Source organism: Bombus bifarius, unplaced genomic scaffold (assembly GCF_011952205.1).
Source record: "Bombus bifarius isolate JDL3187 unplaced genomic scaffold, Bbif_JDL3187 scf7180000007991, whole genome shotgun sequence".
Taxonomy (NCBI): domain Eukaryota; kingdom Metazoa; phylum Arthropoda; class Insecta; order Hymenoptera; family Apidae; genus Bombus; species Bombus bifarius.
Window position 1 is genome coordinate 707,323 of NW_022884372.1, and position 16,650 is coordinate 723,972.

At 33.6% G+C, this 16,650-nt stretch overlaps 1 protein-coding gene across 1 annotated transcript; it reads right to left on the minus strand.

Annotated features, from left to right (window-relative positions):
* Nucleotides 1-766: 766 nt before the first annotated feature.
* LOC117205519 lies at nt 767-10,746 on the minus strand. Its single transcript, XM_033443989.1, has 7 exons — nt 10,408-10,746; nt 10,182-10,283; nt 7,636-7,725; nt 6,839-6,901; nt 6,661-6,702; nt 6,511-6,585; nt 767-1,199 (listed from the first exon to the last, which is right to left on the minus strand). Exons 1-7 carry the CDS (start codon nt 10,465-10,467, stop codon nt 1,125-1,127), a joined length of 507 nt encoding a protein of 168 aa, XP_033299880.1. The 5' UTR covers nt 10,468-10,746; the 3' UTR covers nt 767-1,124.
* Nucleotides 10,747-16,650: the final 5,904 nt, after the last annotated feature.

Consider the following 16,650-nt stretch of genomic DNA (forward strand, 5'->3'; position numbering starts at 1 on the left):
TAAAGTCCTTATTTTCAATATGTACATAAAATATTTATTTTGTACACTTAGCCTGTATATTTACATACGTAGAAAATGCTAGGAATAATAAAACTAGAGAAAAAACTTCTTTTAACTTGCATATTCATGACCAATTTTACGCAGTCTTTCATAAATCGAAAACAGAAAGCTTTTCGCACTTCTTCCTTGAATACATGCCAAGAGTCAACAGGGAAAAGGGGGAATGCGAATTTTGCCGAATTTTGAGTTTAACATTTTTTCGTATGCTGTTGTATGTACTCTTTAACACTGGGTGTGTCGCATTAATTTGCATTAAAATTTTCTGAATTTTACAGTAGTTATAAGAAATTAGGGGGTACTGCGTATTTTTCATTTTTCACAGTTTAACGTGTCATATATTGTTTAAAATTATAAGCGAAAGTTGAAGATGATGCAGAGGATTATAATGTTTTATTTCTATATAATGTCTATGAATATATGTATATTATACATATATACATTTATATGTATATAACATCCATGAAAATATGAAGTTGTGACTATTATATATTGAAAAATGAATTTTCCTTTTCTAAGGAATACTAGAACTTGACATTTCCCCTTTTGCCTATGGACTCTTCACATGTACATATATGTATGTATAGTTCTATATACATTTTATTATAAAATCCACGTTTTATATTTGCAATTTTTAAATCGTAAAAAGTCAAATTTCGATACAATTTGGAATTTTTATTATTCACAATTACAAGTAACGGCAGTGTCAACGTGGCACCGCTAGAAAATTATGATACTTCTAAATACTACTAAAACTAATCGAAAATTATTCTTATCGGAATATTATACTTCGATAGATGCATAATTTATAGATGTTTCACGATAATTTTCAATGTTTCGGATTCGTGTTAAATGCACATAAAAGAATGTTATACTGTTTATAAAACAAGCACGAAGCTTTAATATGCCCCTTGTGGCGATCAGACGTGGCGAAAGTTTTCACCGTTGGTACATGCACGAGCATCGCAAACTCATAACGCGTCTGCGCGTAATAAGTCGATGCAATTTGTACGTTCTTTATTGGACGCATTTGTATTTGCTTAATTACATTGTTACGCCGCCGGCTATTACTTCGACGCGGCCGAGTTAATGGGACGATAATACACTTTTCGTAACCTGCTCCGCCGCCATTCAGTCTGCGCCTGAAACATGCATACGCGAATTTCTCTGAACAGAAGTATCTCTTTTGAAACGATAGCAGCTGGATTAATGAATTTTTAGGTAGCTCGAGATAATTTTAATTTTCTCCTTTCTACGAAGCAAGTTAACGAGTCTTCTACAATCTTTTTGGCATGGTATCGCTTTTATTTAATCCTTTCGAGTTGAATTATTTAGCGATTTTAGTTTCAGTACTTTCGATTACGAAATTCGCATGGGTAATTTTAGTTATCGCTTTTCTTCGCTAGAGTTTATTAATTTTGGCAGAAGTTTCGTATAATGTAACATATCATATTCTTTTTTATTCTTCCGAAGAAATTACCAACCGGAATAGAAATTTTTCAAAGTACTATTATTGTTTCCTTTCAGACAATTGTTATCCAGGAATTAACTTTTGAAATTCGAAAGATTAAGTAAGGACAGGTAAGCGAGGGTTAAATTCACGCTTTCGTTACGTTTGACAGCGATCGAGTTTTTACAAATAGAATGAAATTTTCCTCTCAAGAAGTTGTATCATTCAATAGAATTTTATAACATTATTTTATTAATGCAATGGTTTTTTTGGTAATTTGATTTTATCTAACAGTGGAGGAGCTTCTCTGCGAAGACTTACAGGGTAGAAATTGAAGTTTCGAGATTTTATTTCTTTTGCTGAAAGTAAATTTAGAATGTGAAGAATAAACAAGAAAAGACTAATGCTGCTTGTCAATATTCCGTGCAACTCAATTATATTCCTTCGAAACATTTTTCCAACTTCCCCCAACTCCTTTAACGTCTACGCTCTACATTGACTACCTTGTTAGCTTTTAGTTTACATCTTGTTATTTCAATTTATTTATAGATTTAACTAATGCAAAGATATTAAGGACAATCCTAAATTCAATAAACTCTTTAACGTTTTCTCTGTTTTTCAAGTTTTACGTTTCTCATTACTCACTTTGTTAATTCGAATTATATCTCATTCCAGTTTCGTAACAAATTCAATTAATGCAAAATTACAAATTGCTGCCTATATTTTAGTTTCTATATTTTACACCGATCGTTTTATTTATATTTCATTTGCATCTTACTAATCCAGCTTTTCTATAAATTTAATTAACAAGATAAAGCATATTCTTTCACGTAACTAGAAAAGCGAAACCTAAATGAAGATTCATCACACTCTTTAAATACTATAACAGGAAGTTTATTGCGGATATTCATTCTATACGCTTTTGCATATTTAAATTTAGATTCCCTATAAATGCATAATAGAGCCTGCAGAAAAATTTCAATTGATAAAAGTTATTAAAACGCAAAAAAAATATTTTTAAGGTATATCACTTATACAATACAGAAATTGAATATCCTCCTCGACATATTTTCTGTTTCTCTTTTTAAAAATAAAATAAAGCCACAATTCACAATTCACAACAATTGTTGACTTTCGCTTGTGTTAAATCGGAAACAGAAAAACAGGAAAAAGAAATTGGCAGATAGAATAAGATATGTACTATCTATAGATACTATATATCTCATGTACAACAAAAAATCCAACTTTAATACAACTCTAATACGTTCTCTTTAAATCTTCAATCACAGTCATAAATAGAAACTCCAGCGAATGTTCATGTCTTTAAAATACATTTTTCCCTGTACAATTTCTGTCTTATGAAACGCAACTGTAAACGTTAAATCCCGTCTCGTCGTCGTCGCGATCGTCGTTCTCGTTGTTGTCTGGCGTGGACAGAAAAGTTTTCAGACACTTTTAACGCCCGTCGGCGTGATATACTTTAAGTTCGCGCGATGTATATCTGAAACCGCGCGAATTTCCGCGAGTTCGTCCTAATTAACAAGATGAAAATCGCATTTCGTCCCTTTTGGTCGCAGCTGGGCTACGGGCAGCTTTTAATCGTTTTAATCTAATTTTGAAAAGCACAGGCTCGTTCGTACGGCTAGCGTATTATCGCGCCGTGAGATCTTGCTTTTTCCAACCTTCTACAACCCCTGCACGGTGGCCGACGTTCGTTTCTTGCGACGAATTCCGTTGAACGCGCGACCTGCCGAGCTTGAATAGCGAAGTTAAGTTGTCACGCGACCGCTGAATGAACATCATACGTCTTATCTGCGTGATATATTCTGTCTATTAGCGTGGCCATCGTATTGTTAAAAATGTGATGAAAGGATAGCTGACGTAATTGCAAGGAGAATCCCATTGTACGACGCTCGAGAAGTTAAATGAAAAAGGAGATTCGCGAGGAACATCCTAAGAGCTCTTTTGATAGTTGTATTAATTCCTTGAATTAGCTGGTATCTTACAGTAGTTGTATAAATAGCGGCTGATAAAGGAAACTTTATAGAATAATAAGGGTAAAGAAGACAAAATAATTTTACAAACTCTTTCGAACGACTTAGATAGTTGTACCTTGTAGCAGTAATAGTAGTAGTAGTAGTAGTAGTAGTAGTAGTAGTAGACTGTTTGTGATAGTTGTATTATATATATATATATATATAACTATATATTATATTGACCTATTTGACGTACAAATTTTGTGGGGTTTTAGAATCATCGGTTATGTTATGACGATAGCAAATGAAAAATAACTTACTGTATAGATCTCGACGATAAAATATGACATAAAAAAGATGAAAAATTCTAGGAGGTTCGTTAAAACCTAGAAACGTTCTATGTATTTTAAGAATGACTTATCATAGTTCAGCTAGAAAATTCTTTTTTAAAACATAGCAAAGAATTTCTTTACAAAGCCGATTCGGAAACTTTCCTCTAAAGAATTTTGAAAAATTTCTATTTCCTCTAATCTGTTGGATCTATTTTTAATAATTGTATGTATAAAAAGATATTGCTTTTGTCTATAGTCGGACTATTCATAATTTTTGTACATTCTGACGTGTGATCAGAAGCTTTTCTCCGTTCGTTCGATTTTGTGTTTCCTCGAGAAGTCTCGTAACACGTTCAATCGTTTAAGGGAAAGATAGATCGTAAAGGAAATTCGTGGGGCCACGAAAGTTCGAGATATAGGTTGAAAGGCGAGTTTGATTCTATTTTTGCGTCGGTCAATTGGTTTCGGGTATGTGGTTGTTAGCGCTTCTCTGGCTACACTTGAAAGTCACAGTGGTGCGATATTCTTTGTAAAGTTCGAAGTTTAGCGACCGTACGAGACGTTTGTAAAACACGTAAAATAGAATTTTATGAACCAACTGGGTTTAATAATTACTCGCCCGGTCGGAATAAGAGTGGGTACATTTTTTTGAAATTTTACTCGACTTTTCAACACGGTCCGTGCCCAGCGGTAAGTAAGCGTTTTGGCAGAGCTTTAAACTGGAAGAGTAGGAAAATTACGTTGGCAAATTTAATCGGAGGAAAATTCCACTTGTACTGAATTTTTTGACAGTTTCGTCTTTACTCGTATCCATTTTATTTGAACAATTTTTGCAAAGAATATCTCTATTTGTTCGATGGAAGTTTCAGTTTCGCTGACTATCATATATAACCAACTGATGACCCAGGGAACTTGTGAATCTTTTAGTAGCGAATTGTTCATAAAGCGAAGAAAAGAATAGAATTTGACGTTTCACTGCTGCTTTACTCAAATATGCCATCATTTTACTAAATTATTTTGCTGGTATATAACCTAAAGACACTATATTGCACGTGATATTTAATATCAATCGTTAGCATTAAATAAATTTGTCTTTCTGTTACATCTATACGCATAAGGATGTAAGTACTTTTTCCCAAGTATCCTGCCTGTTGCTTGCTTAATTAATATTATGCCTTAAACTCGTTTTATATCTACCTTTTGCATATACTTTTTATAGTTACCTTTTTATTTTTATATTCTTGTAATATTACAGTAAATTTATTTATCATAACATGGTAATACTTATACCATTATATGGAATCAATAATAGTACTTGTCTGATAGCAAAATATTCAAACGTCAAAAGAGAACATTGAATGTTAATTATAGGAATTAAATGCTAATTAAACGATATATGTTCTATTCAACCTGCAGCTATACGTTATTAAGTCGATAGGTGATTTCACACGTTCCAGTCGCGGCGTGAATGAATATCAAACTACTTTGAAGTAATGAAATGGTGAATCTTTCATTTAATTAACAATGTCTACGTACATGAAGAATAGATAGCAGGAATCCCATCCTATTTTTTGAATTGTTAATGACTCTTTTAGATAGATTCAAATTTCGTAAGAAAATTATATAAAAAATTTCACATCAAAAGTATCTAAGTAATCTAAACGATTAATTCATACTCTTTTATGAAGTTGCGAGATTTTCACGATTTTCTAATGGTTACATGCACTCTCTTCTTAAAATATTAATAAGCGTATAATAAGCGTAGAGCATCCCTCTATTACATATCCCGTTCGACTCATATATTTAATATTAATTAGAAAATTCCAATAGCAACTTTTTACCTCGTAAATTAAACAAGAAGAACAGAAGATAAAAAAGATAAGGAAAAAAATGGAATAAAGGTGTGTTAAGAGTAAAATGCGAAATTTAGATCAAATTTTAATTCTTTCAGATAATATCCGCGAATATTTATAAAATTTTTCAGATTATAAATTATTTTTGAATAAAACAGATTGTATCGTATCAATAGCAGAAGAAAGAAGTATTTTGAGATTAAGTGAGTAGCCGTTAAAATAAACTACACATATTTAATTATTTGATACGACAATGAAAGAAACAAAAGACCTCGAATTATAAAGTTATAATTTACAATCATTCGAAACTTAAGAAGCTTTTATCTCGAATATAATTTTAATTGTTTAGCTTTTATATACATAAACGAATATTCCTTAGAATTCAGTAAAACACAACTCATTAAAAATGTGATATTTCATATGATGCAACTAATACAAGGTATATTATATGTTTTCGCATTTACGTTTCTTTGTGACATACATTTTCCTTTGCACAAACTGGACAAAATGCGTACTAACGTATTAAATATTATTATTTCGTATCGCAGTGTCTACAAAAAGTATTGGCACACATTGTTATCTCCCATTTTTTTCCTCAGCTTTTACATTTCATTTTCACGGCATCAAATTTTTGTATTCATATGAAATTACTATTGAATTATACGAAATTTAATACACTTGAATCTAATTAATTAGTTCGTAAATGTTATGATAAATACAATAGTGTGCGAATATTTTTCGTAACTATTATATTTGACAAATCGTATTTTGTTTGTAAGCAAAACACGATTTGCCTTGTTTCATGTCTTGTTCTGCAACAGGCGGATTTTTAAACGTCTTACCTCAGGTTTCAACAGTTTGTTGATACAGTTTATTCTGCTGCTCAGAATCTCCAACTCCAGGCGTTCCTTGCAGAGCTGTCGAAATACAGAGGGCTTAAGTCGCATAACTCTAAAGAGGGGAGAAATTTATTCGAGTGTAGAACAACCTACCATTTTCTTCGTCTTCTCCTGGAACACATCGGTCTGCTGCAGCTGGAAATCAGAAAGCAATTTACCATTTACCGTAAACGTATTGTTGTCCGCGTGCCGACCAACACTTCGAAGCTATACGAAGGCAAAACAACGAAATGCACTTTCGGCATGATGCACCGACCCGAAACAAACTTACGTGCTTATGAATGCAATTGTAGATCGGTCTGATGTCCGCCATGCTTTTCTTCCGCGGAATTTTCTGTAAATTAAACACGATTATATGTATATAGATTGGGTCCCATTTTAATCAATTCACGCAACTATCTGCTGAATTATACGTTGTTCTAAAAAGCATCTCAAATAAAGCATACTCGATAAATTTACCATTATTAATTATACAAATAAAACTCTTGTTTCGAGGGAAGCATCTTATGATCCTCGCAAATCTTATCTATTTGGACGTTCTTTCGAAATTTCGATATATCTTTTGTGTTTTTTAAATAGAACTATACATTTTTTTGTACACCACTCGATGCAGTTTGTAATTCTTTAGAAGAAGGTACAAGGTAATTGGGTGGAAATGTGTTTAGTTCAAAAGATATTTTAAATTTAATCTTGTAAAACTTATCGTATGAAAGACAAGAAAAGATAACGCAAAGCTTTTGCGTTTATGTTTTCCTTGTTTCTTTTTCTCAATTTGATGAAATTAACATTGAAACATCTTTTAAACTACGCATTTTCAGATAAAAGTACTTTGATACTTCTTTACAGAGGACTAAAAACTAAATCGAGACACGTATAAAAAATTCTATAGTTTCATTTAAGGAAACAGAAGTTATGCTGAGATCTCGAAAAATGCCACCCATATAGACAAATCTGGTGTTTATCACAAGACGGTCCCGTTTTATTTGAAACATTTTTTCGAAAAATGAAACGCCCTATATAGCGACACTTCGTTTCAAAATGAATTCAACATGTTGTTATTCGCCGTACCTTGTCCGCTTCTTTTTGTAATTCCAGGAAGACTTTTTGATTCGAGATGATCGCTTTTGCAGCCTGGGATCGATACATGAAAATGAATAACTTGGTGTCTTTAAATATGTAGAATATTATTAGATCTATCGGAAGACTGGCGTATTTTCGTAACATATATAAATCACGCAAAAGTTAAACATCAAATTAATTTCGTCAAGACGAAATCATTCGTCGTCTAAACATTCTATTTCCAGATTTTTATATTATAATTTGAAAATTTGTAAAAGATAAAGTTGTTCTACAATTTGTAAAGTTCTATTTTTGCAGCAACCATAGATGTGTAATCTCTCAGGTTACATGATATTTCATTTATCGAATGTCATTCTGTTATCGTCTCTCTGATCTATATAAAGATTATTGCTTGATATTTTAATTAAAATAATCAAGTCAGGATATCATCTTCTTAGTTTCCTATTTTAGGAATTGACGATTACAATAATTGAGTTATTTATTGTTGTCGTGTAACATTACAATATATAACACGATAAGATTTAAGAAGACATTAAAGTTACAGAATAATATAAAGTAAAATTTTTAATCTTCGTTTAATAATATAGGGATACGTTTATAATAATGAGATCATTAACGAAATTATTGAACAGAAATTTATCTCTTAAAAGTTTAAGTTGGAATGCTGCTTAAAGAAATGAAGAATATTTCGAATCTCAATATGAAAGTGTGCTAAATAAAGTCGAACATGCTCGACGTGCTTACAACTTCGTGCTTGATCAAATTAACCTTTCTCGCCGTTCAACGCCGATAAAAACTTTCGATCTTTCCGCTAATCAGAACACCGCAGAGAAAGAATGAGAAAGAAAGGAAGAGAGAGAGAGAGAGAGAGAGAGAGAAAGAGGAAGAAAAGAGGAAACGATGCAAACGAACACTCGTAATTGCGAGACATCTTGTCGACGATACTACGATACTTTCTCGACTGTTATCGATCCGTCTGCCTTCCGTTCATCCAGACGAATTAACCGACCACGATTTAACAGAACAATTGTAATGCAACGAGGCGTTAAATCACGAGCTAACCTGCAAGATACGTTGTCATAAAATACAATCTTAATCCATTTACAGCTTTTGGCTCTTTTCATTTTTAACAATGTTAACTCGACAACACGGTTAACTTGTCAGATAGTTACAAAATAGTTTTGTAAATATATCTTCAGGTAGTTAGACTTAAAAGTTTAATAATATAATAAATATAAAAATGAGAAAAGTTAAGATTCATAAATAATATCGTATATTTTTATATGTTCATCTTAGATACATTTTTGCGGAACACTTGCTCTTATACATCACGTTACGTTATTAAGGCCACTAACGACTCAGGTTCGTGTATAACTTTCACGTGGAGAATGTATAAAATATGTAAATATATACATTTTATGTTTTACATTTGTTATGTTACGTTTGTAGAAAAAATTCAATAACTTGGAACGGTTGAAAAGTTAAAAGATTAATATCATACAAAATTTTAAGGTCTATAAATAAATAAATATACTTGTATAATTTTATAGTAGTTAACACTGACAGTTAAACTCATATGACGCGTAGTGTGGCGTCGTCGGTCGTTATAATATTAACACGTCGAGTGCCACAGAGGTCATCGGCGACTGACATTATACTTGTTAGTGACGTCATGTAGATTAATCTCAGAATTAATTAAAGAGCTTAAGCTAAAGAAACATATTCGTAAAATTTGTAATACTTTCAAATATTACCATAACAATATTGTGAGGTGCGACACAAAAAGCACTGGACTGCACTTATAGCTCGGGGATGAAGCGTGGCAGGGAAAAGATAAAGGAACGACTGTCAAAGATTAGTGTTGCCAAGATTAGCTCGATCGTTACACTCACAATCGATACAAATGGATGCGTCTTCAATTATGGTGTTTTCCGCTCGGTCGAAAAATGTTGGACAGAAAAAGCAGATAAATATTAAGTTTTTTTGCTAAGCTGGAAAAATTTTCAACAACATCTTTTCAATTATTGACCAAGCCTTACGATAAAGATTGTATGTCTTGAGTTCGTGCCTTTGAACCACTTCATCAAATTAACCCAGTTTTTGTCGTTAGAAAGTGCGAAAGCGAAAGCAACGGAAGGGATTTTCAACGGAATTGTCTCGAACTGAATTGTCTTAAACGCTGGGACAATCATATGTGGTTGTGTCTCAACTCGAAAGGGAACTACTTCGAAGATGATCCTAGTTAATCTTCTGAATTTGTTTAGTAAAAATAGTTACAGGCGCAGTCTTGTTTCTTTTGTGTCATACGTCGTATAGTACAATATAACAATGCGTTACATTATTATTAATATAACGATCTAATAATGTATTACCATACAACAATGTAACATTATCCTGCTGAAATAACTGACAGTATTCCAATGTTGTGGCTGGCAGTCAACGTATTAAATTTTTTGTCCGATTGTCTCGCGAAAAGAACCGTTGTCATAAAAATGAGCAAAAATCTGACTCACCACAAGTGAACAGACAATGACGATGAACATCATGAGCAAGGTAACGAACGTAACGATCCCGCATTGCGGACCCAAATTAAACATGAGCCTCAGCTTAGTATCCGCCAGCAGATACTGGTATAACTGAAACCAAAAAGAATCATTTTCATCTGAAACGGGGTTATCTCTCTCGTATTTTATGTCACTCCACTTTATTATTCGCCAATGCGACTTTCGACAAAAAAGATACGCATAAATGTCTACGGACCAGCCATTGAGGACCAGAATTATAGGATCTGTAGTATTTGTGGAATCTTGCGACTTCCATGGCGATTTCGAGTTTTGATACCGCGAAGCCGATAATTCTTCGCGATTGTCACGAGCATCACGTGAATTTGGACGGTCCACGCGAGTCGAAAAAACTGACAGTTTCGCCGAATCGTTTGACAGAAAATGGTCGATGCGTTTCCCTTGCCCCACCCTATTGCTCTTCCCCTCTTCCATATATAAGTACGTGTATTTACATGTATGTCTGTTCAATTTTGTACGAGGGGTATGTGTTCGAAAGTAATACACGAGCGGACATAAGGTGAATTATGTAAAAGTACGAAGAAAATATAGAATAGAATTTTGTCATACGATGTTTCGTTTTTTTGAGAAACTCGAGTATGAAAATGTATCGTGTATACTTGAACATGGTTAATTTCGTACACGGGAGTAAATAATTGACAAGAGGTGATTCTACGTGTGAAAATAAGTCAAAAATATAGAATGAAGTTTGTTCATAAGACGCTTTATTTCTAAAAAAATAAATTTCGAAATTTCTCGTAGGCCTGCCAATTCCTAAATAAACATGTTCAAACTCCATTTTTCTTGAAAATGAAGCATTGAACGGAAAAACTGAATTGCACATTTTCGCCTCATTTTCGCGCATATTGAATAACCTCCTATCGTTTGTTTATTGTTACTAATTGTCGGATCATATCCACTCGGTAATTTGCCAAGTTCAAGTATACTCGACGAATTTCCAAACTCGATTTCCTTTAGAACAGAGCATCATATGAGAAAACTCTATTCTACATTTCCTTCTTATCTTTTTATCGACAATCATCTCGTGTACATAACTTTCGGACGCACCCTATATGTATCTATACGTCTATGTGCAGTGATCGATCGCGAGCAACGATAGAAGTAAACATCGTCGATACAAATTGATACGGCATGTTCAAACAGCGTCGCTCACAATAATGATAATTCGGCCACGGGTACATGCCAACAACCGTATACCATCGTAACGACATTATTTTTTTCAGCGATCGGTGGCTCCCATCGGTAAAACGAACGGCTCAATAGATTCTATCTGTTCCCTCTGCCATTTTCCACCTGCTTTCAACTTTTAGCCTTCGATATTTGCACGAACAATGGAAACGTGGTAGATTCAGCCGCGTGCTCCTTTGCAATAATCGCGAGACGTTTATTTAATTTTTCGTTCGTACTGTTTGCGGTTCGATCGCGACCCTCGTAAAATGAAGAAGTTAGAAATGATGGTCTCGTTGGTTTTTATCGTTAGCCGGGTCCCAGGGAATTCGCTGGATTTAGTAATGAGTTTGATCGTGTTTGCTCTTTCTTGTTGTTCCTTCTAATGGATTTAAGAGGTTTCAGAATATTCCGCATGAAAATAGGCAATTCTTCGGACTAGTATCTCGTTTAGTGGAAGGCGTAAGAATACTGTTCCGGTTTTCTCCATATCGAATGACATTGAACGGTATTTTGAAGTTTTATTAAATTCGCTTCGAAATGTGTCGATCTGATCAATGACGTTTGTTAGATATTACTTTTTTAAATAAAATCTCAGTACCTTTCTCAACATAAAATGGAAGGCAAAACAAAATCTTTAGTAACCTTTTACATTATGGTTACAAAATGTAATATAATAATACAATAATAATAATCCGACTAACGCCTTTTATACGAATATTTTGCATAACAAGTTTGCTCATACAGTGTGGAAAATTCTACAAATGAACTTTACAAAATACAGGAAAAATTATAAAATAGTAAAGTGTTTGTATAACAAGTAGCTACAACTTGTCACTTGATGATTCACTAATATTACTATACATACATACGTATATATATATATATATATATATATATATATATATATATATACGTATAACATAATAATAATATAAAATAATATGCACACACACACACATAGAGTATATTATTTTATTATCCGTACATTGTAGCTTTTCGATACAATCAACTGTCTTAAACTTAAATTGATCTTACACCATAAATGTAAGACTTACGATATATAGCCTGTAAAATAGATAGGTACTTTGCGGTAGCTATACTAATATCCTTGGATTGTGAAAAGAGTCGTTGAGAAGCAACATTGACTAACTCCATAAATTGAAAAATATAGAAAAGTACTGATATTCTATAAATAATTTCCTAGTTCTTTTTGGAATTTACTGTCATTTACACCACGTTGAGATAAATAAACTTACAAACATAAGTGATAGGTGTTTCTTCTACGCTGAATATTAATTACGTAACTGGATAACGAAAATGAAAAATTTACTAAACGTACAATTAATCAACTTGATTTCTGAGATATTCAATTATCGTGCAAGGGGACTCTTGTCGAAAAATCGAAATCAAAAAATCGAATGACGATCACGGTGGGGCGAGCTGTTTGTATCTTTCTTTCGAATCAGTTTCATCGGAATTGCGCTCGTGGTTACAGAATGTCGTATTAACCTGACGACGACGCGACGTTGGAAATAGAATTTCATGACTATTTGTTGGCGTCGTCCGGACGTCCGAATGATAGAGTCAGGATATCGGGCCGCGCCTCGAAATACACCGCATCCGTGTAAAAGACGTCTCTGTAAATTGTGGCGTAAATTGAAAATGTTTCGAAAGGTGGAGGAATGGCGTAGCGCTCGTGCGCGCTTTTCAACCAGAAACATTTCAACGGTGCAGTTACCTCCTCGAAATTTCCGTGAGCCGTGCTCGCAGAGCTGTGCCCCGACACTGAATTTTACCTTTTGTCTAGTCTCGTTCCATCTTGTATCTTATCGCAAGATCGAAACACGTTGAATAAAAAGATACACATAGCAAGCAGGAGATAAAACGTAAAAGATCTGTATTTGTTGTAATAGCGTTAAAAATAGTTTGCACGTACATCTGCTGCACTGTGAAATTTAATAATTGTCATTGTAGTTTGTAAAGTTTCCTCCTCGGAATTTCCGTAAGCTCTGCTTGAAAAGCTGCGTTCCGACACTGAATTTTGCCTTTTGTCCAGTCCTGTTCCGTTTTCTATCTTATTGCAAGATCGGAATATACCGAATGAAAGGGTATAGTAAATAGAGCAAAGGTTCATGTTGGATGTAATAACTGTAGTAGGAAATTAGATTTAACTGATTGTGAATGTACTGTCGAATGGATGTATATAAGATGTGTAGGATGTTTAACGTTTCGTTGGATTTGTCAACAATATGTATATGTACGCAGTTATTTACGCTTGAAGTTATCTATTTAGATTTCTAATGAACAATATGTATATGTACGCAATTATTTACGCTTGAAGTTATCTATTTAGATTTTAGCATTTAGAAGGTTAGCAAAGTTGTGTCAAATTAGCAATTTCACGTTAAATTTTATTGAATTATTTCTTCAAACTAAACAGTAAGTTATTAAATCAAATTCATCTACGAGAGGGGAATTTTTAAGAAGAGGAAGTAAAGGGCAAAGCACGAGGAAGGGGGATGCAAGTGCAACAGAACCAGGAGAACGACTCGACTATCCGAATAGCGTTATGGTTCTTTTCCTTCTGCATATTTTATGAACCGTTGAAATATTATTAAACTTATATTACGCATTATATCAGAAAACGTTGATATGTGCGGATGGAGATGTAATAAATACTTGCTTAAATTAAATTCATTTTAATTCATTTTAATCATGCGGAATTAATCCACGATATCGAACAAAATCATGAAAATATGGTATTGCAGCTATACGTTCGAGGTTAACACATGTACCTGAAGAAAGTTTTGACAAATGAACGGTGTTCAATATTTTCGCGACACACGAAACTGTTAGCTCACCGGAAACAGGGTTTCACGGTTGTTCGTGATCGAAATGGCGATGTCGGAAGTCCGGCTCACCGGTCGAAATTCAAAATTCGATAGGCCATAAATAAAAGACTGTCGGGTTCAGCGTGGGAACATAAAAATCAATAAGATTTGTACATTTTCCTTTTCTCATGATCGCCGATCCCGATTTCAACAATTGAGGATTTGTTGGTTTAGATAAAAGTTCGCTACCGGTTTTGAAAAAAATATCTTCCACATAGAAAATTTGAGTGAAAATAGGAGGATCGCGTGTTACGGATGTTTAAATCAAAACGTTTGTACGAAAATGTCCCTGGAAGATAGTTTTATTCGCTCTCTTCATTTTTACTCTACACACATTTATATTATTAATATTATTTAGTATTGACTGATGAAACTTGCATATGAATTACGAAAATACCGAATATTTCGAGAATTCCTATTTATAAAATTTAAACGCACAAATAAATATATATATATATTTATACCTATGATATATTAGATAAAGTTTCATGTTTAAATAATACTGATTATTTAAATTATCTCCTTGTGTTATTCATATATGTGTGTTAAAACGAATCTCTCCAAACCTACATAAGTGTTTCATTTAATTTCGTGGATTTTATGATCAGAACCTTCTTTTTGTACTGTAATAAGTGGAACACTGCAACAAGAGCATTTTTAATCCATATAGACACTTCGTTTAATTCTTCATGAACACGAAATACACCTACGACTTTATGATCAAAACCTCGATTCTTGTCTTTCTGTGTATTGCAATAAGTGGAACATTGCAGCAGGAGTAATTTAAAGTACGCGAATGTACGAGTCTCTATACGTTGCTTTATTACTGAAGGGAGTTGCAAACATTACTTATGATAACCTCGTAATATATAGCATGCTCCAGCTGTGCAGCGAATAAACCACACGCAATATAGTTCTTTTTTTTTCATTTAGACTGCAAACACATCTCATGTGTACTCCTTAATTGCGGTTGTTAACTAATTCCTTTAAAAATATGCTGAAGGCACGAAGATTATTGTTAATCGCGGCTTCTGTATAACGAGGATATCTTTCGTTTCTTTCTCGAAACATGGTTATTGTACAGCACGTTCAACGGAAAGCGAAAGAAAAGAATATATTTTTGACATAATATCTATTTTGCATTACTAATTTCAAAAATTACAGAAGACTATAATTAATGAATTACAGTTAGAGACTCTACAAATAAATCCGTGCAAAAATTTTTGGGAAGAAATCATTTTCTTAGGAAAATTACATAAAAAGAACGATTTCGTTAAGTCATTTTATTTATGTCTCAAAATACGGTATAACATAATAAGTATCAACTTATTAATGGTTTTGAAGAAATCATTTTTTAATATAATTTTCGTAAAGTGATTTCTTCAAAAAATTTTTCGTACAGTTTTATAGGTGTCAAGACACGGTATAACTTTTATTTTAACTTTTTTTTTATATATTTTATCGTTTACGATTTATAAGCACTTACATAAAAGTGTCGGCTCGGATATGATGGTTGATTTCTCCATTAAAGTAAAAAACGGACATGAGAGAATTAAGGCTAATTTCTTAGGTAGGCCTAATGAACATCTGTGCAAAACTTCATGAAAATCGGCGTGTATCAGCCACTGGGGTTCTCTCGTTGGTACTCTATCGTCAAGAATTTCCTTAAAATCTTTTTAATTTTATAACGACGCGAAGCTCATATACAAATTACACTCATATATGCCATTATATATCGCACAGTCATTTGTTAACATATATACACATCCAGGATAAGTAGACGTTTTCTATAACATGAAATCGTTTATATATGCACATTTCTTACAGCATAACCAACTATACAACATATGTAAACAAATTTCTATACGCAGATTTTTTTCACCTGTTAAAATAACACTTTGCACTTCCAACGGTACCACGACGAAAGAATTAAAATACAACTCTGTTTAACGTAAAACCACGATCCAATGTAACATCCAAATCGCAAATTATAAACGTCGACACAACGATTTACGGTTGCTGGAATGTTCGCACTTGCCGAAAGAACTTACATTTGACGAGGAGAAGGATGTTGGGGAGGGGTAAGAGGTATGCGGGCCAATGGTTTTTTGCGACGAGCGGGAAACGAGATTTCGCGGTCGCTCGGCGTCGAGATGGCAATGCCAGAAGCGTCGAGCGTCCGTCAAAATTCAGAATATTCACGTCGCCGTCGTGTAGGGCCCTTCTGGCGCATACCGCGAGCCTCAAGAGCGGCTCGCACAAAAAATATGTGTAATTAAAACTCGACGCTCCGGGGGATCCTCCGCGAACGCCGTGCGCCCGGGAAAAGGGAGAACATCGGGTATAGCAGAAAGAGAAAA

What these genes read in the sequence shown, in the direction of transcription:
- LOC117205519 (XM_033443989.1), bottom strand. Translation starts at nt 10,467, where the DNA reads ATGGAAGTCGCAAGATTCCACAAATACTACAGATCCTATAATTCTGGT. An exon ending in CCTTGCTCATGATGTTCATC is followed by an intron (nt 7,726 to 10,181) that starts GTCATTGTCTGT and finishes AAAGACACCAAG; the next exon opens with TTATTCATTTTCATGTATCG. An exon ending in ACAAACTGTTGAAACCTGAG is followed by an intron (nt 1,200 to 6,510) that starts GTAAGACGTTTA and finishes TGCATGTTTCAG; the next exon opens with GCGCAGACTGAATGGCGGCG.